General features: G+C 35.1%; 1 protein-coding gene and 1 long non-coding RNA gene across 3 annotated transcripts; one reads left to right on the plus strand and one right to left on the minus strand.

Moving 5' to 3' along the window:
* Window positions 1–1395: 1395 nt before the first annotated feature.
* Window positions 1396–23258, plus strand: LOC5573795. Of its 2 annotated transcripts, XM_021837342.1 has the most exons (4): window positions 1396–1683; window positions 1746–1992; window positions 2055–2221; window positions 23171–23258. In XM_021837342.1, exons 1-3 carry the CDS (start codon window positions 1545–1547, stop codon window positions 2212–2214), a joined length of 546 nt encoding a protein of 181 aa, XP_021693034.1. In that variant the 5' UTR covers window positions 1396–1544; the 3' UTR covers window positions 2215–2221; window positions 23171–23258. The 2 variants fall into 2 exon arrangements, with proteins under 2 accessions (XP_021693034.1, XP_001661047.1); XM_001660997.2 differs by lacking the exon at window positions 23171–23258 and having other exon boundaries at window positions 2055–2277.
* Window positions 2233–2511, minus strand: LOC110674040. Its single transcript, XR_002498594.1, has 2 exons — window positions 2470–2511; window positions 2233–2412 (listed from the first exon to the last, which is right to left on the minus strand). It is a non-coding gene; the product is annotated as an uncharacterized LOC110674040 (long non-coding RNA).
* Window positions 23259–23458: the final 200 nt, after the last annotated feature.

Below are 23458 nucleotides of genomic sequence, written 5' to 3' on the forward strand. Positions count from 1 at the left end.
AGAGTTTCCGGCAAAACGCGACAGTTTCCTTTCTAAATCCCGCAAATTCGGAACAACTGACCACGATAGGCGGCACTCTTTGCTTCCTCACTTGAATCAAAGAGCCTGGGCTAGAGGCTGCTTCGATTTGGTGTTCGGAAAATTTGCCTAGAGCATCGAACTGATTGCTCATTTCGACACAATTATTCATTTCACCCTTGGAAGAAAGTTCGCATTCCGGGGAAACGTCCTTTCTTCCATTCTTGCCACGTGTAGTGACAGTTTTAAAATCCACTTTTTTGGAAGGAAGTAGTGAATTCAGAGATTCACCCTTCCTTTTGTTTGTTGTTGATACCATGTTTAGTTAATAAACGAAAGAAGACGTAACCTTCGAGAGGTTTTTTCCCAAGACGGTGTCCAAGAAGGATTATCACCGCTAGCTTTCGCCAACGGGTCCAACGAAAAATCGAAGGCACGGGTCCAAACAAGGATCGTAAAGGGATCAATAGTAGAAAAAATAGTACTGAAAAGTACTGTTTTGGTAGCACTGAAAAGTACCGTTTTTAATTTTAGCACTGAAAAGTACTGTTTTTGTAGCACTGAAAAGTACAGTCGAATTTCGTTCGTTGCACTACGTTTAATTGCACTTCGTTTTAATTGGGCTCCCGTTAAGTGGGCTATAGCCCACCTAAAACGAAGGCAAGCGTCACTTTCTGACATAAACCGCAATTTGTCAATGTTGGTAGCCCTGAATTTCTATTGTAATCGGTGTTTTGACAGCTCAAATCTTAGCCCGATTAGTGAAAGTCTTTCACTAATCGGGCCACGGGTTTAGTGCAACGACGAAAGTTGACTGCACTGTTTTATTGCTTTAGGTTGTTTTTAAGAAAACTTCCAAGAGCAGAGAGAATTCGTGTACGCACAGCACGAAGGTACGATGCGCACTGAATCTTTCTAATAGTGTCGTTGGTTTGCGTGGGCTGGCTAAGAAGGGCTCAACAGCAACGTTTCTAAAAAAAAGGCTCTAAGCCTCTTGAGCCCTTTTCAAATGTTCGTCCAGAATTTACCCTATGGACCGATGCACGAGTTCACTATTTGACTTTTGAGCGGTGCCGTGTTATTTACGTGACCATGGCAACAAGTGAATTCGGCACCGCTCAAACGTCAAATTAGTGAACTCGTGCATTGGTTCATGGACCGATGCACGAGTTCACTAATTTGACGTTTGAGCGGTGCCGAATTCACTGGTTTCCATGGTCACATAAATAACACGGCACCGCTAAAACGTCAAATAATGAACGCGTGCATCGGTCCATTGAGTCAAAATAAATCAAATTTAGGTTGATTTGTGATTTCGTGTAGGATGTTTGAAAAACTTCGAGTCACAGGGTAGAGTCGTTCTTCGAATTTCGAACATGGTCAAACTTCAAAAAATTCGATCATGGCTTGTTGTTGTTGTTCGGCTGTAGTAAATTTCAACCGTTTCAGTACTGAATTTCTGTTTCAAAAAAATTTGTCTGCTATTTTATGAAAACCCACAGAAAATCAACCATAAAGCTGACTCAATGGCATCGTTTCTCAATCGTCCGCTGACGTTGGCCGAGTTCAGCAGCTGGTTGCAATTGATTTGCGCTGAAAGCGCCATGATTTCACAAACATCGGAGCAGTTGACAAAACGGGCGAAAAGGATCTCTAAAGTGAATGGTAAGTATTAGGAATCCTGCATCCTTCCAGCAGCTACACACAAATTTGATATTTTCCCGTAGAAATCCTGGCCCATCGCAGTCACGAAGCGAGACAAAACACCAAACTATTAGAGCAGGAAATCACCGAACAAGAGAAGGCTCGCCAAGCGGTTCGGGAATGTTTGGCCGATATGGAAGGACGATTGTCCAAGCTGAACGAGGAAGATGGTAAGCTAAAGGAAAAACTGGCCGAACTGAAGCAGCCTGTTGCCACTGGGGAAGGTCCTTTGCTAACCGAAGAGCAGGTGGAATCACTTGAGAAGGAACAGTAAGTGACGGATATTATTTGTATAATGAATGGATCGATGGATGAACAATTTTGCATTTCAGGCGGAAGTTGGTGTTTCTCAAACGGACAATTTATCAGGGTATCAATAAAAATAACGTAGCGGAACTGCTGCCAGCCGTGATGCAGAGGGACAAACTGGAGGAAATGGTGAATACTGCTGCGAGTAGCATATCCTCGTGGGACGACATCATTAGAGACTGAGATCTGTGTAAGCATACGTTCTGTAATCTATTTTTAAATTATTTGATAAATTTTATTAAGCAATCATGTAGTTTTCAAACAAATGTGAACTTCCCTATAAGATACAACTTTGCAACTGGCACAGTCTTCGCTATGGGTATCATATATGATCAGTTTGAACCCGACTTACCAATTCTAATAGCGCAAAACTAATTAAAGCTATAGGTAAAAATCATGTTACTAGAACCGAATCAAATTTAATTAATTTATCATTACCTGTAAAGTTTTGGGGCCTTCCTTATCCGAGTGGTTAGAGTCTGCGGCTACAAAGCAAAGCCATGCCTGTGTGCCTGTGTTCGATTCCCGGTCGATCCAGGAAATTTTCGTAATGAAAATTTCTTTGACTTCCCTGGGCATAGAGTATCATCATACCTGTCAAACGATATACACATGCGAAAATTGCAACTTTGGGAAAGTAAGCTTTCAACACTGTTGAAGTGCTCATAAGAACACTAAGCTGAAAAACAGGCTCTGTCCCAGTGAGGACGTAATGTTAAAAAGAAGTACCTGTAAAGTTTCTAAAATTTGATTAGATAAACTCCAACCACCTTATACGACCGTGGTAAAAAGAATCGGTCATAATTATGCTTTTGATGCAACATCTAGATGGGGAAATACTGATCCGAGATATTCGGCGAAGTTGAAGCATGGATTTAGAACATTCCAAAATGACATTATTTAAGAGGAAAATAACCATCCTCGTTTTACTAATTTACGATTTTTTTTTGTTCAAAATTTAAGCAATGTTCAAGAAAATCTATCATTGCATTATACTTGCTATCTGGAATCGATTGCAATGATAGATTTTTATGGGGATTCCTTTAAATTTGAATGAAAAAACTGTTTTTTTTTGGTTTTGATGATTGCTGATGATTGAATAATGTATTCTTGAGCCTTAAGTTTTCATATTCTGATAGTAGATGGCAACACTGCTCGATTGTTATTAGAGTGTCCATCCTGGGACATCCCGGGACAAGAAATCCCGGGATTTGAAAAATTTCGGGATTTCCCGTTTACCGGGATTTTATTTCTGGCATCCCGGGAATCCCGGGATTCCCGAAATGTACGTAGAATTTGAATAAAACCACTAAATTTCAATGAAAAACAATGTCATTTTTCCTCAATATCAACCTTATTTGATAAAGTAGTAAAGCATAATGAGAAAGAGAATAAACGAACAATTATTTTCCTGAAAAGATTAATTTACCAACTGGCCAGTGTTCAGACAGACCGGACTAAATGATATTTTGGCCTTGTTAAGATATGCCAGGAACTCCGCTGATTCTGATTTTCTCGATGCTATTTTGATACATATGTTTTATCAAACAGATAAGTTCCATTATTGTAGCAAAAAAATGCGAATATATTGTTATTCTGGACGCTTGGGGTACGTTTTCCTGAAATCATTTAAAACAGCACTTGGTTCAGTCTGTCTGAACACCGACCAAGTAAGAAACACATATTTTTATTTGTCTAGTTGCAAAGTTTTAATGCTTTTCTTTCCAACATTAGCCGTTTTTATAAGCCTTTGCTGAGATAAAAAATTGGAAGTACACCTAAACCGCCGTAAATCGCATGTCAGTATCATCTGTAAGAAGTAGGCATTGCGAAAATTGACTGAGAAGTTTTTAATCTCGTTTTCCATACAAATATTCAAATATCAACTCAATTTTGACCAAAATGCAGATAGGACTGACTTGCAATTTACAGCAGTGAACTTAAGTCAATAATTTTCAGTAATTAACTTTTACATTGATCTACAATACCTTCAATGATCTTTAATCGTTTCTTTTGTTTTAAAGTTTTTATGACTTTTCAAATGTTTGAAGCAAATTTCTTTAAAATTGTGACTTTTGTTTTTATCATACTTCCATCCATATGTGTTATGGAGAATTTGAAAAAATCCATAGAAAATCCGTAATTAGTCAAAGTAAGTTTTGATTTTTGTTAGATTATTTCATCAGAATAAGAAAGTCTTATATGAAATGTGGTTTGCTATAATTAACATATTATTTTGAAAAGTTACATTCTCTGTTTATTTCATTGAAAAAATATTTTATTTCTAAATTTGTACTTCCATTTCAACCGAAATGCCTTTTTTTATCTTCATTGACGAGATTTGTAGCCCTGGGCTAGTTAATCTCGGGACCAACGGCTTTACTTCCCTTCCGAAGGAAGTCGTCACTATAAGTTTTTTTTGTCAGTGACTATCTCGGGGATGGGATTCGATGCCAGGTCTTCGGCGTGAGAGGTGTGTGTTCTAACCACTACACCAGGTCCGTCCCCCAACCGAAATGCTAGTGTTATTGAAAATTTGATTAATCCCGGGATCCCGGGATTTCCCGGGACGAGCATAGATTTTTGTCCCGAATCCCGGGACGAGCAAATTGGCCGGAAAATGGACACTCTAATTCTCGAAAACTTATTCATACAGACTCAAGTCAAAAAGTATGCAAACTTACTTTATCGATCCTACGTGTTTTGCAGACGAAATTCTACCCATTTTGCTCTGTACCAATTCGATTTTTCACTTTTAGAACGTTTAATTTCTGGATTTACAAAACGACGAAAGTAAGATTTTCAACTTTCGCAAACAACCACTACTTTCGCCGCCCGCTGTATGGAGAGACAAAGTGACTTAACCACGAATCAAAACAAAACACTACTTGAGTCGATTTTACACTGGTAGAAAAACGTCGCAAGTAACTAAATAAAACGGCTTACAATTTTGTCATAAAAAATCTTGTGTGAAATAATAGGAACTCCACAGTTTCTGAACGCGAGCTCATTGTATGCAAAATTTAAGCAATGTACACGTCGAAAAAATGTTAAAAGAGTGGTTCATTTTAAACCAGTTTTAGAAGACAGGTTGTGATTCTTCTGAATTAATTATCTCAGAATCGTATGCAAGTTACTTACGTCGATTTGAAAAAGTAATCGAGAATTGTTATCAAAAGAGCGAATTCTCGATTACGTTTCCAAATCGACGTAAGTAAATTCCATACGGTTTTGAGAAAATTAATTCAGAAGAATCACAACCTGTCTTCTAAAACTGTTTTAAAATGAATCACCTTTTAAACATTTTTTCGCCGTGTACATTGCTTAAATTTTGCATACACAGGGTGTCTACTACCTGGAAAAACCTGGAAAACCTGGAATTATCAGGGAATTTTATTCAATCTGGAAAAAACCTGGAATTCTCAGGGAATTTTGATCACAATCAGGGAAATTATTTTGAGGCAGTAATTCATGATATAATATGTTCACGCCAAAGGATTTGTACGTCATAACCCAGAGCTATCATTAATTGCCAGAAAACTCTTTCATTCGAAAAAAAATTCGGCTGCGCCGCTCTCAAAATACTATATAAGTTGTTCAGTGAGGATCCATTCGAGTATGAAATTTCATGAGCTTATCAAAACATGATCTAAATTTATTCGGTCAAGGATTAACATATCTAGGGCTGATAGCAGGTTTCTTTTTAGATACCATTTTTATAGAAGTCTCGAAAAAGTCTCTATTTTTGATAGAAGGTGTCTGAAGTCTCTATTTTAACCAAAATTGTCTCTAAAGTCTCTTTTTTTCCTTATCTTGCATGCAGATAACTAAGATGCAAAATTTCTTCTAGTTTTTCTCGAGAACAGCTTCAGGAAATATCCTTGTATATTCTTTCAGCATTTTTTCATAGGATGCTTACAGGAGTTCCTTCATAATTTGCTTCAGGAAATCCTTGAACATTTCAACGTTTCAAATTGTGACATATTACGGGTCAGTGCGCAAAATCAAGAGATTTTCAACTAAATGCATTTGTATTGCATATTTGGTGAATGTTAACAATGCGTCACATGTTACTGCCAAAAAATAATAGTGTTGGAGCTGGAAATAAGAGTAAAATGCCCTTTTATGGACAGTAGAAAAAGAAATCAGGAATGGATCAATAAATAAAACCTAAAGGCGCTTTTCAGATAGTTTACACCCTGAAGAGCGTGCATGAAAATTTTGCGAAAAAATCTGAAAACTTTTCAAAATAAATGAAACAGTCATTCAAGTCATCGTGCAAAAGTTTGGGTTCACCCCTCAGTATGGTGTGTCGTGCAAAATTTGGGTGTCTTTAAAGAATATAAGATTACGATTCTAATGAGACCTTGTTTTAAAATTTTGGTCAATCCAATGCAGACCACTTTTGTATGTTTTTTAGGGGGTGAACCCAAACTTTTGCACGGGAGTGTATCTACTTAAATATGTTAAATAACACGATCTATTCAATTTAAGATATTTGGAAGAATTTGGCTTTTTCGCAGGTCAGAACTGTATGATAACTTGTTAATACATCGGTAAACTTAGTAAAATAGTAAACGAAATAAAAGATATCATCATTGACAAATAGGATTCATTTGAATAGCTTTGGTATTGTTGCCATCTTCATATTGTAACATTGGATATTGAAATAGTTTCAGCATGCTTTACATAATGTTTAGAAGTGTATAAATAGCTATTAAATCAGGGTTTCTCAACCGGTGGTTAGCGGACCCCTAGTGGGCCGTGATTGATTCTCAGGGGGCCGCTAAGACATTTCAAATGTATGAGTTTTTTTCAGTATTGTTGTGTATATTTCTATTTTTTTACAAGGGGGAAATCTACAACCAGACTCCTGAAAAGGCTACTCTGGGAGTGTGGAGACATCGCATCAAGAAAGACCCACTAAAACCAACCAGAATTACATTACCCTAGGCCTCATACCCTTTTCTCACCGGAACCACCTTACGGTATTATATTTCAATCTTCGAATATTTTTGTAAACTATAAAGTTTTAGATCCAAACTTTACAGAAACTGATAAAATATTTTCAATGTTTCTCTGTGAATTGGATATTTACGTTGTCTTTGCTCAAAACATCAATTACTAGTGTTCGGACCCTTAACTGCTTTTGGACACTTAGCTCACTTTATGCGCCAAATAAATTCCTTTCTTTTCTATTCCGTTTAATTTCTTGACGCTATACACTTGACGGTTGGTTTTCAAAGAGTTATGCACTAATTTCTTCGTACGTTTGTAGCATTCTGGTGAGTATTTTCTTCTCTTCTAGGTTCACCAAGGATCAGGTAAGTTCACGAGGTATCTATCTTCTTTTCAGGTCACACAGAACACAATCGATGTAAAGGGAAAACAGGTAAATATTTATTCAACAGTTACTACTGTGCACTTTATTCTTCTAGGACCGGCGTATAGAAATACGTAATTAATTCGGCGAGCTAGAGAAAAACCGGCGACCGTTCGTGATCGATCTTTATTGCGTACTGATCATATGGCGAACAGAGCGATAGCAACAAAACCAAAAATTTATTATTACCTAGGCGTATACACACTTAAACAGACTCTATGAGTTCGGTAATTGAAATTACCGAAAAAGATCGGTGATCAAAAAAGTTACAGACGTTTCGGTATATTTGGGCTTGATTACTGAAATCTGCGAAGAAAATCACTGAACTTCGGTGAGTTGATTCAAGATTAACGATATCGGTGAAGATATTTACCGATAAATCGTTAAAAAAGCTCAAGTGCTGACTTCGGTGAAATATTCAGCTGAACAGTCGGTAATGAATACCGTAGTCGGTAATTTGGAACAAGAAACGTCAAATCCGCCATAATAGTATTTTCAATCCGCTCTTGTGAATAAACCGCGAACTTTTATGTAGACCCGTTCCACTTCGTTAGACGTTGTGAAAAGTTATTTATTCTTTACTTTAAAGAAGTAATTGGAAACGTTACAGGTTTGTAATTTATTTTTTGGATGACATTTGAGCAAAATCTGTAGTGAATATATTTACTTTTTATTATAGGATGTAAAGGACCAAAAAACGACGAATTTGAATCCTCCAATCATGCGCATGGAGTCAAAAGCATTTCGTGATGGTGCAGTGACGAATTTTGGAGTAATGCTGCGAGGCAAAAATGCAACGGCTTGCAAGTCCGTTCTACGGACATATTGATGATTTTTAGGACGATTCTGCATCTCCAACTCGAGTTGGTAAACGAACTAACCAGCCGGGTTAGGCTGCATCCTCAATCTGAGGTGATTATTTATGTCATGCAAATAAATGTTTATTTCAAAAATATGAGTAGCATTGACTTCTTTTTACTTTGCAACAATATCTGCAATTTCGCTTCCTCCATCCAAAATAACCGATGATTCGGTAAAAAACATTACAGAATAGACGCGGAACTTCGGTAAGCACTACCGATCTATCGGTAGTTTTGACAGCTCATCCGTCGGGTTCAAATTACAGTCCTTTCGGTAAACTTTTCGTTTACCGAACGGATTACCGACCGTTCAGCTGTTGAGATTTCGGTAAACGAACTACCGACGTCGGTGATTTTTTCTAACTGTGTATACGCACCACAACTGATAGCGTTAAGCTTTTCGAGAGAGTGAATTTGGTTGGGAGAAATTATGCTACCGTCTAGGGATGCTCAGGAGCCAAATATTAAACTAATAATGTTTGTACTTAACAACTAGTTACATGACAAATGTGTATCTATAGATATACAGTAATGTTTCTAGACATTTTAATGACATTTTCCTAAGAAGATTCACATTAATTCAATACCTATAACACGTAGAATTGATGAAGCAAACTTCATTATACAATTCATTGAAAACCAATAAAATCCAAATGTTATAACATTTATTGAAAATTTGAACTTAAATAGTTTCTCGAAGTATGAACAGAAAATTCTTGGCATATTTTCGATTTTCTTGATGGATAACTGACAAGGTTTTCGACAATTCCTTGTGAAATGCTTTCTACGGTTTCGGTTGGGATATGAAGTCAATTATCATGTAGCCTTTGAAAGCATGTTGGCTGGATTCCTAACAAAATCTTCGAAAAATTATTTGGTAGTAAGATCTTTGTGGATTTCTGCTAAAATACTTTGGAAACACCTGATGAAATTTTGCAAATATGATTTTTAAGAAAATCTTGTACACGGATTCCTGTGAAAATTTTGGAAGAATAATATGAGTCTTCCCAAGAATTTCACCTCTAGACTTGTGTAGAATTGGATCTAGATCCTCCTGGAATGTTCATTAGCAAAATACTTAGTAGACACCTGTTTTCATTGTCATTTGATTTCTACAGAGGCATTGATCCTCTGTAGTGATTTCTATCCTGTCAAAGACTGGCTTTCGTAAGTATTTTTTTAATATTCTAGAGAGAACCTAAAACAAAATCACTATTAATGATGTTTTTTATAATTTCCATAAATTTTGATTTTAAGAATCTTCATGTTCAGGGTCCGCGGAATGTTAGTAGAATTTGAAAGTGGCCGTCGCCCCAAAAAGGTTAAGAACCACTGTATTAAATCGAAAACACTTTAAAATTTGTCATTAAGGGTATTCACTTAATACGGTAAATCCCAGCGTAAACCGTGTAAAAATGGTAATCTTAACTATTTCACGACAACGCACGGAAACATTTCAGACTGTTGAACTTCAACATCCAAGAGTTCCTCCGAGCTCCTTGGTGATGGCAACTGATGTCAACAAAACAATTACGACATTGTTTTCTATCTGGTTTTTACTTTTTGCAAGGAAAGAAAATTCTTATAAAATTTCGCGATCACAGTTTTGTACTATTTTTAGTAAGAAAAAATTGGAAGTAAACTGGAATTCGCTCATCAGCTTGAGTTGTTTGGTGCATTCGTATGTGTTCTGTTGATGTGTTCGGAAAGGCTATGCGAAAATTATTAATTCAGATAGGTGCTGGGTACAGCTACAGATTGATGTATAAGACCAATTCAACAAGTTTCACTACTGATGGATGTCTACTGAATTGCTAATTTAGTAATTTGGAAGCCAGTGACAAAGTGACCTCCGTTTTATTAGACACTCGACTAAATTACCAAGAGCCTTTGCGTTTAGACGGAAACTGTGCAAAAACGGTGCAATAGAGATTTTGTCACTCATTTAGAAAAGTAGGTTTCTCAACAGAAAACCTGTATTATATGCAGTCATCAAGCGTTTATGAACATTCTGGTTTTAATTATTATTCGCACAAAAACCCTTTACATTAGTGCCACCCCTCCTGCTGAATTATCCACATTTTAGCACCGTCAATCCCGAGGTCATTAAATTACGTGAAATGCAATTAATTTCAATGGATTTACTCTATTATGGTCATGAACGAAACACTTATAATACAACGAATTTTCAATCTGACACATAAACAGCTGAACTACATTCTCAATGTCATTCTTCCACGTTCAAAAGGGAATATTTCAATTGAAATGTTTCATTGTATTAAATACGCAGATAACGTTTTACGCAACTTTAAGTGAATACCCCTATTAATTTGTTTTAGACATATAAAATTAGAGTATACCTTGAACCTGGAATAATTTTTATAAAACCTGGAAAAACCTGGAAATATCAGGGAATTTCATTTCGGTAAACGAGTAGACACCCTGATACAATAAGCTCACGTTCAAAAACTAGGGAGTTCCTATTATTTCCCACAAAAATTTTATTGCGAAATGATAAGACGATTTCTCGATTACTTTTTCAAATCGACGTAAGTAACTGTCATACGGTTTTGAGAAAACTAATTAAGAAGAATCACAACCTGTCTTCTAAAACTGTTTTAAAATTAATCAACTTGTTAACATTTTTTCGCCGTGTACATCGCTCAAATATTGCATACAATCAGATCGCGTTAAAAAACTAGGTAGTTTGTATTATTTTCAACAAAAATAATTATAACAAAATGATAAGCCGTTTCATACAGTTACTTTCGACGTTTTTCTACCAGTGTAAAATCGGCTCAAGTAGTGTTTTGTTTTGATTCGTGGTTAAGTCACTTTGTCTCTCTATACAGCGGGGCGGCGAAAGTAGTGGTTGGGTTGCGAAAGTTGAAAATCTTACTTTCGTCGTTTTGTAAATCCGGAAATTAAACGTTTTAAAAGTGAAAAATCTAGTCGGGTAGGAGCGGAACATGTGGAATTTCGCCTGCGAAATACGTAGGATCAATAAAGTAAGTTTATTCACTTTTTTGACTTGAGACTATTTGAACAAGTTTTCGAGATTTATTTAGTTACTTGCGACGTTTTTGTACCAGTGTAAAATCGACTCAAGTAGTGTTTTGTTTCGATTCGTGGTTAAGTCACTTTGGCTCTCCATACAGGTCGGCGAAAGTAGTGGTTTGGTTGCGAAAGTTGAAAATCTTACTTTCGTCGTTTTGTAAATTTGGAAATTAAACCTTCTAAAAGTGAAAAATCGAGTTGGTTAAAAGCTATAAGCCTGATTCGCTACTGACAAGTAATTTCTTGGCCTATCTTGATGCATGGAAAATTCCTTCAAGGAATCGATCAAGGAAGCGCCTTTTTCTGATCGCAGTACGCAGTTGAAAATAAATGTCATTTCAAACGGGAAAGTAGAAAATTTCTGCAAGGAATTGGAGAGAAATTTTTTTAGCGAGTCCTGTTCAGCAGCAAATCAGGCTATATGTGTAGAATTTCGTCTGCGAAACACGTAGAATCGATAAAGTATTGCAAAAAACTTTCCGTTTTACGGTTCAACGGAAAGCTACCGCAGCTGTCACATCACTGATTTGTACTGGTAAAGCATCAGTAGGCTTCAATGATACTTTGGATACCGTCTTGATGAGTGTTGTTTGATGGAGTTTTTCATAGCGCTTTCTCTTTCAAGCATACTATGATTGAATGGTTTGCTTCAATGATAGAATGAATTCGAAGCCTGGGTAGAACTTTGACAGCTGCGGTAGAACTCGGCGGCTACCGCAAAACGGAAAATTTTCTTAACAACCGTAATAAATTTGTATACTTCTTTGACTTGAGTCTGTTTGAATAAGTTTTGGAGAATTATATAATGGTGTTGCAGACACCAATAAAATTTAAAGATAACGATACAAAATGTTCATCAAGCTTAACCTTCCTTAAGTCAGTAAAATGAAAACTGTCGCCACGCGTAATTGAAAAGCAAATTTCACCATGTTTTATTTTTTATCAATATATGATATAAAAAGAAAGCTGTTTGTAAAATTTCAGTAAAAAATCTCTGTTTTTCGATTTTTGACAATTTTTTTAGTTTACTGACTTTTTCGGTTTTCCTGGAGATCCGGCTTCGGTAAAGGCCCAAACGCAATGATAGCGGAACGGCAACGGAAAGCGGAACCGGTTCGCCAGCATGAATCCCACCATCTCGACTGAGCTGTCAACAGGTGAAAGTGAACCAACACTGAATCGACAAGTATGATATAGTTCATGCTGGCGAACCGGTTCCGCTTTCCGTTGCCGTTCCGCTATCATTGCGTTTGGGCCTTAAGCCATTTCAAGCAATCTTGAAGGTGACGAACAATTGTGTCGATTCGTTCTTCGTTCCACACTCATTCGTTTCGTTGCCTGATTGAAAGCAACGAACAAGAAATGAAATGAAATGAAAGAGTAAGAATTTCGTTTCATTTGATTTCATTGAAATCCATCAAAATGTTTGAAATTGAATTTTATCTATTATTTGCAATAGTAATGTATATAATTTGTAAAGTAATACATTAAGATAGAGAATCTATGCGGTCCACCATATCGTTCATGTAAATTAATCAGATCCTAAAGTTATAGACTTCCGATTGAAAGACCAACTCGCTGCGGTGAGGCTCCGATGTATGACGCGCTGTGCATCGCGATAGGAATGAGAGTCTACGCTTGCTGTGACGAAAGGAAAGATTTGTCGGATTGAAACCGAAACAGTAGAGTTTCAATTGAAAGGTAAGCTCATGAGTCAGTGCTGCAAACATTCGACATTTCGCGCGACGTTCGTTTTGTTGCCATGGTCAACAGTCACAGCACGAGCTTTAGAATGAACGTCGACAAACACAAAAAAGTGTCAATTGAATGTTGTCCGACAAGACGACATTTGCAAAAATCATAAGTTTTGCATAGAATTTAGACATCGGATCACAAACAACATGAATAGTTTGATCTTGCCTGTTATGTCGAATGTGACACACATACAGTGAAAGCAGAAAAGAAACAAACAAAACTGTAACGTTTCCTAGCGAAGCTATCGTGGTCAGTGGCACTCAATTGACATGTTTCTTTTCGACATTCGTTTGATCGCTCGTGTTGTGAATGTTTAAGGGAAGCGCTGCCGAATATCAGCGAAAACATGTCGACTACCGCGATTGCTTACAATACTGGCTTGAGTCAGTCAGTTGGGGACTGAAAATGCTTTCAATGAAATGAAAATGTACGGCCCTAGCTATTATAGATTTGAGGTTTAACTTCGATTTATCTTCAGCTGAACTGTCTGATAGTCCGAAAGTTGTCTAGAAGATATTTTAAGGTAAAAATTATTCGAAACCACACCTCAACTTGTCAAGAGCACACATCTACAGAATCAGACAATCGTTCGAGCTGAAAACTTGATCGATTGATCAATAGTTGGATCAAGTTTTCAGCTCTAACCTCTGTCTGGTTCTTCAGATTTGTGCTCTAGAAGTTTCAAAGTATTGCTTCGATACATCTACACCTTAAAAACTTATTAACTTAAACTTGATTGAAATCTCAATTTAAATTGTTAAATAAACTATTTTAGACATTGCTGAACCATTTTTACATATGTTTCTAATACATGTGGTCAATATTACAAACGAAATATTCAGGAAAACTTTTAATACAATCTTTTAGCCACATTTTCTTGACCATAAAAATTGCTAGGAAACAGGGAGATTTTGAAAAAAAATCTTAAGTAATTTATCCAATAAACAAGAATTTTTCGAATAGTTTTGCATTGAATCTTAAATTTACTTCAAGATTTTTTATGAAACAAGCTCAAGTAAATTTGTGTAAAATAGAAGAAGAGTTTTATACATAAGGTCATACTCAAAGTTCTGCCTTCAATGAATTTTGCCAACATATTCTCTAGAACACTGTTTCTCAACCTTAGTGATCACGGAAAACATTTCACTGAATGGTAGTCTTTTCAGCGAGATTTTTATATGGTCAGGGGTCCGCAGACCCCGGTTGAGAATCGTGGCTCTAGAAGCTGCATTAAAAATGGCAACATAGAATAAAATAGAAAACACTGTCACTAACCAATGTTAGAGGGTTCTGCATGAATTTTTAGGGATTTTTTTCTTTTGAAGAATCAAAAAAGTATTGTTGTTGTTAGGATTAAAACTCAATTTCATGTTCTAATTTTAATGTTGTACACTTGTCTGAGAATTCCTTGGCTTCCACAGAATTACCTTCGTTTTTTTTTAAATTCAAAAATTCGATTGGGTGCTGTTTTCTAAATTTCTAGACTAATTTTCAAAAATATTTTCTCCCATAAATGAATTAAAAATTATTGCTATAAGGAACTATTATACAAATCTTCAATAAATTCAAAAATAATAAAAATTTCACTAAAGAATTTGCAATCAACGAATTCTTCAACATCTTGTGAAATGCTTCTAATATATTTTGATTGAATTTTTGCGTATTCGTATGTTTTTGTCAACGATTTTTTTCTCGAAAGTTTGACTTACGTTACTCAACACAGTCAAACCTCCATGAGTCGATGTTCCATTACTCGATATCGACTCATGAAACCATACTAAAAATCAAATTTCATGGTTACTATGATGGTCCCCTCAAACAGCTTTACATAGCATTGCTGTTCCATGACTCAATATTTCCATGAGTCGATGGTCTCTTCAATATCGACTCATGGAGGGTTGACTGTATAACCTCCAAAAATTCAATCAAATGCGTCACGTATTTTGGCGCACCCATGATGGCTTGCGCCCTTGGCGATCGCCAACCTGGTCAACTGCACGCTACGGCACTGGCCACTTTAAATCATTTTAAGCAATTTAAGCTAAGCTAAGGACTGTTCATTTTATAAAGTGGACACTTTGGACATGCAATATCTTTTTAATTTATCAATGAAATCGAAATCGGTTTTCTGTACATCGTTCGACTAATATTGTACAATGCTGTGGTAATAAAAAAGTTACCAAAATAAAATGATTTCACATTAATAAGGCACAACGTTTAGAACGGTCGATTTTTGGAGGTTATCAAAATCAAGGATTATTAAAAATCGGCAGGAAAATTCGACAATTTATATTTTTTATTTTCAAAAAATGGTTGTACTCATCAATTAGAAGCTTGCTAAAAAATATCAAGTTATTTTTGGAGAAGCAATTTTGCAGATATCATAAAATCATTTTTTATCATTTTTTTTTAAAGAAAAATATCTTAAATTTAAATGGAACTGATATGAGTAGAATTTTAAGGTTTAAAGTACGTCCAGACGGAAGTAATAATATAGTTTTTATAATAAAAATAACTTACGCCTTCATAGAGTTGCTGATTTAGTCCCCACGTCATATTTTAAGCACAATAGAAAAACAAATAATTTATTTTCAGAAGACCACTCAAAGTACAATGACAATCATCAAGATTGGGAACACTGCTTGAATTAAATCAAATTTATTTTGCATGTATTATTTTCAGAATGTGTTATTCTGAGACTACCTATCAAAATATTTTGAGAAAAACGCTTACAGTTTGCTCTAGATCGATAAACATGCGTATATAATTTTAAAAGTATGGGATTTTTCAATAAAACGACCATAAAGAGTAAATTTGGTACCCAAGAATGCGGTTAAAACTCAAGATTTTGCTTTTTTCAATAAATATATAGTTTCTTTAGTAATCTAAACCAGTTTTGAACACGCTTATTACTTTACTTTTTTGCTGGTAGTAAAAAGATGGTGTATCAGCAAATTTGACCATAAGGAATAGATCACTAAAGTGACTCGGCGCCAGGAACTGATGGAATATTATTGATGTTTTTAAAAGCTCTACCTTAAGTTGAATAGTAAAGGATACCAACATACAATTTGTTCATTAAATTTAGGATTTTTTTCATGCGAAAAATAATGCTTAAACTTGACGAACAGTTTTTCTTAGGAGTTTTTGCAAAAACTATTTAGTTCTTCAACCGAAAGCATTTTGTAAGTTTCTGTATTTTCATAACATTGTAGAATAATAGTTGAACGATACACAGAAAACCGTTTACGATTTCATCAATAAATAAAAAAGATATAGCATAAACAAGGTGTCCACTTTATAAAATGAACAGTCCTTACTTTGAGCCATGTCAAGCCGTTTTAAGCAATTTTAAATTGTTGGCCGTTTTGGGTCATTTTCAGCAAATATAATTTTTTGGCCGTTTTAAGGCATTTTAGGCCATTTTAAGCCGTTTTTAGCAGTTATAATAAGCTATTTTAGGCCGTAATAAGCCGTTTTAAGCAATTTTATGCAATTTTAAATTTTTGGCAATTTTCAGCACTTCTAAGCCGTTTTAACGAAGACACATTAAAGACCTCCATGTCCCTTGCAGTTACCCAAAATTTTATGGCCCATAAGGTAACCTACAATGCCGAGAAAAGTGTACTGCGATCTGTCGAACTTGGGTATTTTTTGCACTACCGAGGGACCAAATGAAGTACTAGAAGTGGTACCCAATCTGAGTCCGAGTGGGGTTTTAAGCTATACAGATCGGACCCGATTATCTGGAGTATCGATTTTTTTTTCACTTCGGATAAATCGAATCGTCCGAATAATCGAATCAATAAAAAAAATCTGTTTTAAAAGAACTTTAATGTTGTCTTTTGTCGTTGTTTTATTTATATGATGCAGTGGCGTAGCCAGAAATTAATTCTAGGAGCATTAGGGGTCTTGCGAAGATTTTTTTTTGACCGGCGTACACAAAAAACCCTTTTTTATTCCCCTTTTTTCTTACCTACGTCCAAAACTGCAAAACCATTCATATTTTATATTGCAATACCAAATTATCTCAAATCTATGCATAAAAATTGTAAAACAAGAATATCAAAAATCAAGTCTACAATTCCGGATAATCGAGTCGCCGGATAATCGAGTCCGACCTGTATTGAGCCGATTTGGGCCATCAAAAGCAGTTTTAAGCCAGTTTAAGCCATTTTAAGTAATTTTAAGCAATTTAAATCCGTGTTAAGCCATTTTGAGCCGTTTTAGGCCGTTTAAAGTCATTTTAAGCCGTTTAAAGCCATTTTAAGCACTTTCAAACCATTTCAAACCATTTTAAATAATTTCAAACCATTTTAGGCTGTTTAAACAGGTCCGTCCCACTCGGGTTCGGATTGGGAAACTACTTCTAGTACTGCATTTGGTGCAAAAGGTACCCATGTTTGATAGATCGCAGTACACTTTTCACGGCATTCTAGATTTTGCTCTTTTACCTTATGTGCCATCAAATTTTTGGCAACTACAAGGGACATCTTCTTCTTCTTCTTTTTGGCATTACGCCCTCACTGGGACAGAGCCTGCATCCCAGCTTAGTGTTCTTATGAGCACTTCCACAGTTATTAACTGAGAGCTTTGTTTGCCTAAGTTGCCATTTTCGTATTCGTATATTGTGTGACAGATACGATAAAACTATATGCCCAGGGAAGTCAAGGAAATTTCCAATACGGAAAGATCCTGGACCGACCGGCAATCGAACCCAGACACCTTCAGCATGGCTTTGCTTTGTAGCCGCGGACTATAACCACTCGGCTAAGGAAGGCCCATGGACATTAGGGTGCGGCTTATTTGTCAAAAGTTCTCAAAACCAAAAATTCGTGTTTTCTACTGAATTTAAATCACATTTAAAGAGAAACCTCAAAATCTGAAACAAAATTATTAACATTTAGAGGTGGCGCAAGCGCCTTGAGGGTGAATTTTCAAGGTAAAAAATATTACCTTCTGTGATGTAAACATAACTTTGTTATTTTTCAACCGATTTCAAAACTTTTAGCACCATTATCTTCAACATTAAATTTATAAAAAACTTTGTAGAAAATCAAATGGGTCTAAAATCAAAAATTAGTTTTAGCTTAAAATACTGTTATCCAAATTTTTCCTCATTTTACTGAAAATTTCAACTTTGTTTGACCATAACTTCTTAAATACTCAATCGATTTCGAATCTTTTTACATTTTTTGAAGCAAATTTAGTTGTTTACAAAACTTTTATGCGACACATTTTTCTAAAAAAAATGTTTTGACTAAGTTATTCAACAAAAACTGCCCAAAAACATGATTTTTAAATGGAAAAATCAAATTTCTTTAGATTGTTTAAATTTTTTTTGTCTTAAATTGCATTTTTTCTTACATACGAGTTGAATAGTGCATATATTTTTTAACATACGCAAAAATTTTTTTGTTTCTAAATTATTTAAAAATTGTTGCAAAGTCCTTCTCAAAGTTTTAATAAATGAGAAAAATCAGTTTAGGCTTTAGAGATAATATTTAACTGGCAAAAATTAAAAAAAAATGTCATATTTCGTTAAAAAATCATGTTTTTTTTTGCAGTTTTTGCTGAAAATTTTGCCAGTTAAATATTATCTCTAATGAGAAGTATGCATTTCAACAGAAAAGTAATCGCCTATCTCGATGCGAGGGAAATTTCTTGCAAGAAATGCTCAAGAAAAGCATTTTTCTCTTGTCCCAGTATGCAGTTGAGAAGAAATGTCAATTCAAATGGAGCTCACTGCAGAAAATTTCTTGACCATTTCTTTCCGCAGAAATTTTTACTTTTCTTGAGCTGAACAGCATACTTAGCTCAAAGCCTAAACTGATTTTCTCATTTGTTAAAATCTTGAGAAGGACTTTGCAACAATTTTTAAATAATTTTGATACAAACATATGTTTGCATATGTTAAAAAATATATGCAACTCGTATGTAAGGCAAAATGCTTTATAAACTTAAGTTTAATAGAAAAAATGCAATTTCCGACAAAAAACTCAAACAATCTAAAAAAAAATGATTTTTTCAAATAAAAATCATGTTTTTGGGTAGTTTTTGTTGAATAACTTAGTCAAAACAATTTTTTAGAAAAGTTGTGTAAACAACTAAATTTGCTTCAAAAACATGCAAAAAGATTCGGAATCGATTGAGTATTTAAGAAGTTATGGTCAAACAAAGTTGAAATTTTCAGTAAAATGAGGAAAAATTTGGATAACAGTATTTTAAACTAAGACTAGTTTTTGATTTCAGACAAATTAGATATTCTACAAAGTTTTTTTTATAAATTTAATGTTGAAGATAATGGTGCTAAAAGTTTTGAATCGGTTGAAAAATAACAAAGTTATGTTTACTTCACTGAAGGTCATTTTTTATAACTTGAAAATTCACCTTCAAGACGCTTGCGCCACCTCTAAATGTTAATATTTTTGGCTCAGATTTTGAGGTTTCTCTTTTAATATGATTTGAAAGCAGTAGAGTACACGAATTTTTGAGTTTGAGAACTTTTAAAAATAAGCCGCACCCTAATGGACATGGGACATGGAGGCCTTTGTTATGTCTTTGGTTTAAAGCCATTTTAAGCCGTTTCGGCCGTTATAAGCAATTCTAAGCTGTTTTAAGCTAAATTAAGCCATATTAAGCTATTTTAAGTCGTTTAAACTCATTTTAAGTCGTTTTAAGCCATTTTAGGCCGTTTAAAGTAGTTAAAAAATACTAGGGTAAATTATGTATTTTGGACAGGCTAAGGATATGTCTGGAAACGGCGATCGATTAACTGCCTTAGATACTAATATTTTGTTACGTTATGATACTTATATGCTTAATGTCTCATTATAATTTGAGTTTCTAGGGAGAAAAAGCTTAAAACTGTAGCATTAGCTGCCAAAATAGCGTTTTTAGCGGCCTGTCTGTTATACATTTCGGACATCAAATATACATTTTGGACACCCTCATGTGAATATAATTTGGACAGGGGCATTATCTCAATATCTATTCAATAGTTTCTCAATAGAAAGGTCATATCATAATGTTTTACGAGTTTGCATGTGACTCATGCATTTTTCGGCTTATTGGATGTATATATTCGTGATAATCAATAATTTCATTTAATGCAAGCAAATATCATCAGATCCACGAAATACGCCTGCAAGTATGCATGCATGCGACATTCCAGTGCGTTTCATCAGATTGCCAAATTATATCAACTGAACAAAAACCGTAATGTATTTTGCACACCACCTGATTTATGGCTTATATACTGATGTTAAGATTTTAGATTAACTTAGCTTCAATTTTAGACATATTTTATCATATTGCACCCTTTAAACTTTTTATGAGTGCCAATTCTGAGCGCTATTATTGCGTTTAATGTATGTTCTTGAATTGTACATCCTCTTGCATTCGTAGGTTTCACAGATGTTCTGTTGATACAATTTACAATTTTGATATTTTTGAAGCCAATTTGTAATCGTTATAAAAATAGTCATCATCAATAAGTAGCATAGTGTATTAATAATGCAATACATGATTTTCCGTACATAAATTGCTTTTCATCTCATTGTAAATGAGAATAGAACGACCAGCCTGCGTTACCCTACACGTTAATGCTTCCAGTGCCCAAAAAACACCACACTAGACAACAGACTAGCATGCAACGCCCAGTGGTACAGCCGGAGAACATTCATCATGAAAAGTTTTCCGGCATGAAGCGGGAATTGAACCCACACTCTTTAGCATGATGCGGCTAAATGCCTGGTGACACTAACCGCACGGCTACGAAGCCCCAAATTGAAGGCATTTTAAGCCGTTTTAAACAATTCTAAGCCATTTTAAGCTATATTAACGTTCAACGCTTCGTGATCGCGAAATCATCGTCATCATTGAATCTTCTGATTTCAGTAAGTTGATCGAAAGTATTTATCATTTGATGACTCCCCATGGTATTAACTCCATTTTGTCAAAAATGTCGAATGTGACTGTTGTGCAGTTATGGACAGTGCAGCAGTTGTCCTATCGTAATAAGGTTAATCTATATTAAGTTCCTGGTCATTGCAGAATGGAAGGAAATGAAAAAGCTGATCAGTTAGCAAAACAAGGTTCTTCCATGCAATTTATCGGGCCGTTCTTCGGAATGGCCTGTTGTGCTCTGAAAATTCAATTAAAGAGCTGGATGAATGCAAAAATTAAACTAAACTGGAAGAACGCAATGGACTCTCGTCAGTCTAAACGATTCATCGAACCAGACGCCTATCAAACGCTGAGGTTGTTAAACCTTAATAAACACGATCTAAGTATTTATACTGGCTTATTAACAGGCCACTGCCCCAGCAAACGTTACCTTAAAATTATACACCGTGTCCAATATATTCTCATACACTTTTTCTTTTCTTTGGTATAACTTTACTGAATGTGGGATAATCCAATGTTGTAGTATTTCAATGTAGTCTGGAAGTATTATACTAACGTAGAATAGCTTGTTTTATGAATAAGAAAAAATAATTGCTATGATAAGTGATGAAATGTCCATTGAAGTTGTGTTTTGCACTTAAAATGAATTTTTGTTCATATTGGTCTGGTTTACGAAGTGAAAATCAGAGCATTCACAAAAAAGTTTCAGAAACTTTAAGTTAATCATATTGCGTTTTGAATACATAAATATTGATAAAATTTGATAAATATATGTGCGATAACTGCAGATTGAAATTGGGCTCTGCCCATGAGCGTGCCGCTGGAAATATTTTTCGTAAATTCTTAAGTTGATAAAATAAGTTTATAATTGAAATATTTCCAAAATATTTCCTGTAGTGAATCAGTATTATAACCACTTTCAAAAAATATTATCACCAATGATGTCAGTTAGACAAGCGCAAAGTAATGTTATCTCGAATTTGTATGAGAATATACTGGACACGGTGTAGGTAAATTGCCAGAAGATGTGTGTCGTTTCTGCAAATTAGAAAACGAAAGCACTGAACATTTATCCGAAACGTAGTACCTGATAGGGATGCACGCCAATAGCTGTGGAGATAGCTACTTCATATAGCAACATATTTCTACAGTACGGCAAAAACAAAGAGGATAACACCACAATAGATCAACTTAATGGTCGCGGTGGTATCATGTCCCCATAAAGGAAAAAAAACGGGTTTTAAGCTATTTTAAGCCATGTCAAACCATTTCAGACATTTTACGCCATTTCAAACCATTTTAAGCCGTTTTAAACTATTTTAATCTATTTTAAACCGTTTAAAGCCATTTTAGGCAGTTTTAAGCTTTTTTAAGCCGCTTTAAGCCATTTTGATGTATTTTAAGGTGAAGATGAATCGAAGCCGAACATTAAATTTTCAAGAGCACAAATCTGGAGAATCAAATATCCGTTTAAGCTGAAAACTTAATCGATTGGTGACTAGTTGATGATGTTCTCCAGATTTGTGCTCTTGAAAATTTGATGTTTGGCTTAGATTTATCTTCACCTTAAGCCATTTTAAGTTGTTTCAGGCAATTTTAAGCCGTGTAAGCTATTTTAAGCCATTTCAAGCTATTTTAAACTGTTTCAAGTCGTTTCATGTCCTTTTGAGCCATTTTAAGCCGTTCCATGGTTCCATCGAGTTAAGGGTTTAGGGATATTTAAGGGGGTTACAGAATATCGATGAGGGGGCGTTGACTGTTTTATATAAAAGATCATTATTACCAAAACCGCTGAAGGTTTATTTTTCGGGAACAAAATTCAAGCTTGTGCTAGAATAAGGACGTAACATGTTACTTATCTATCCTCTCTTCAGTAAATAAAGATGATAAGATGCAAGCTTACTAGCAGTTTTTCACTTCAGGACGCTTGGTAGCGATGCAGTCTTGCGTTATGCGGTAAAAGAGTTCCAAAAAACTTGCATTTTGCAACCTTTGTTCACTGAAGAGAGGTTCGATAAAGAAAAATCGATCATCCTGCCCTTAATCTAGCACACGCTTGAATTACTATGATCGAATTGAAATTACAAAAATGTCTCGATTTCTCGAATTTAAGGGCGATATACCGAAGCGTGATATGTATGATGCAATAGTATTCTCTTGTATTGTATTTTTTCAGGATAACTTAAAATGAATGGAAATCACACCATGTGATATAATCGAAACGAAGACCGTGCTTAAATCGTGCATGACAAAATGAAGAACATTAGAATTGAGCAGTGATAAGCAGTAATTATAAATATACTAATATATAATAAATAAATATAATAAATTTAATATAATAATATTATAATCGAGAAAATCCTATACAAGTGAGTCCGCCTCAAAAAACGTATTTTGAAAAAAAAAAAGTTCGAATAAAGACAAACAATCTCCAGAACCGTACAGATTTCCTGTACTAGAAATC

The sequence above is a fragment of the Aedes aegypti genome, chromosome 1, assembly GCF_002204515.2.
Source record: "Aedes aegypti strain LVP_AGWG chromosome 1, AaegL5.0 Primary Assembly, whole genome shotgun sequence".
Classification (NCBI taxonomy): domain Eukaryota; kingdom Metazoa; phylum Arthropoda; class Insecta; order Diptera; family Culicidae; genus Aedes; species Aedes aegypti.

Coding starts and splice junctions, on each gene's coding strand:
- LOC5573795 (XM_021837342.1), top strand. CDS start 1,545: ATGGCATCGTTTCTCAATCGTCCGCTGACGTTGGCCGAGTTCAGCAGC. Junction 1,684..1,745: donor AAGGATCTCTAAAGTGAATG/GTAAGTATTAGG, acceptor ATTTTCCCGTAG/AAATCCTGGCCCATCGCAGT. Junction 1,993..2,054: donor GAATCACTTGAGAAGGAACA/GTAAGTGACGGA, acceptor TTTGCATTTCAG/GCGGAAGTTGGTGTTTCTCA.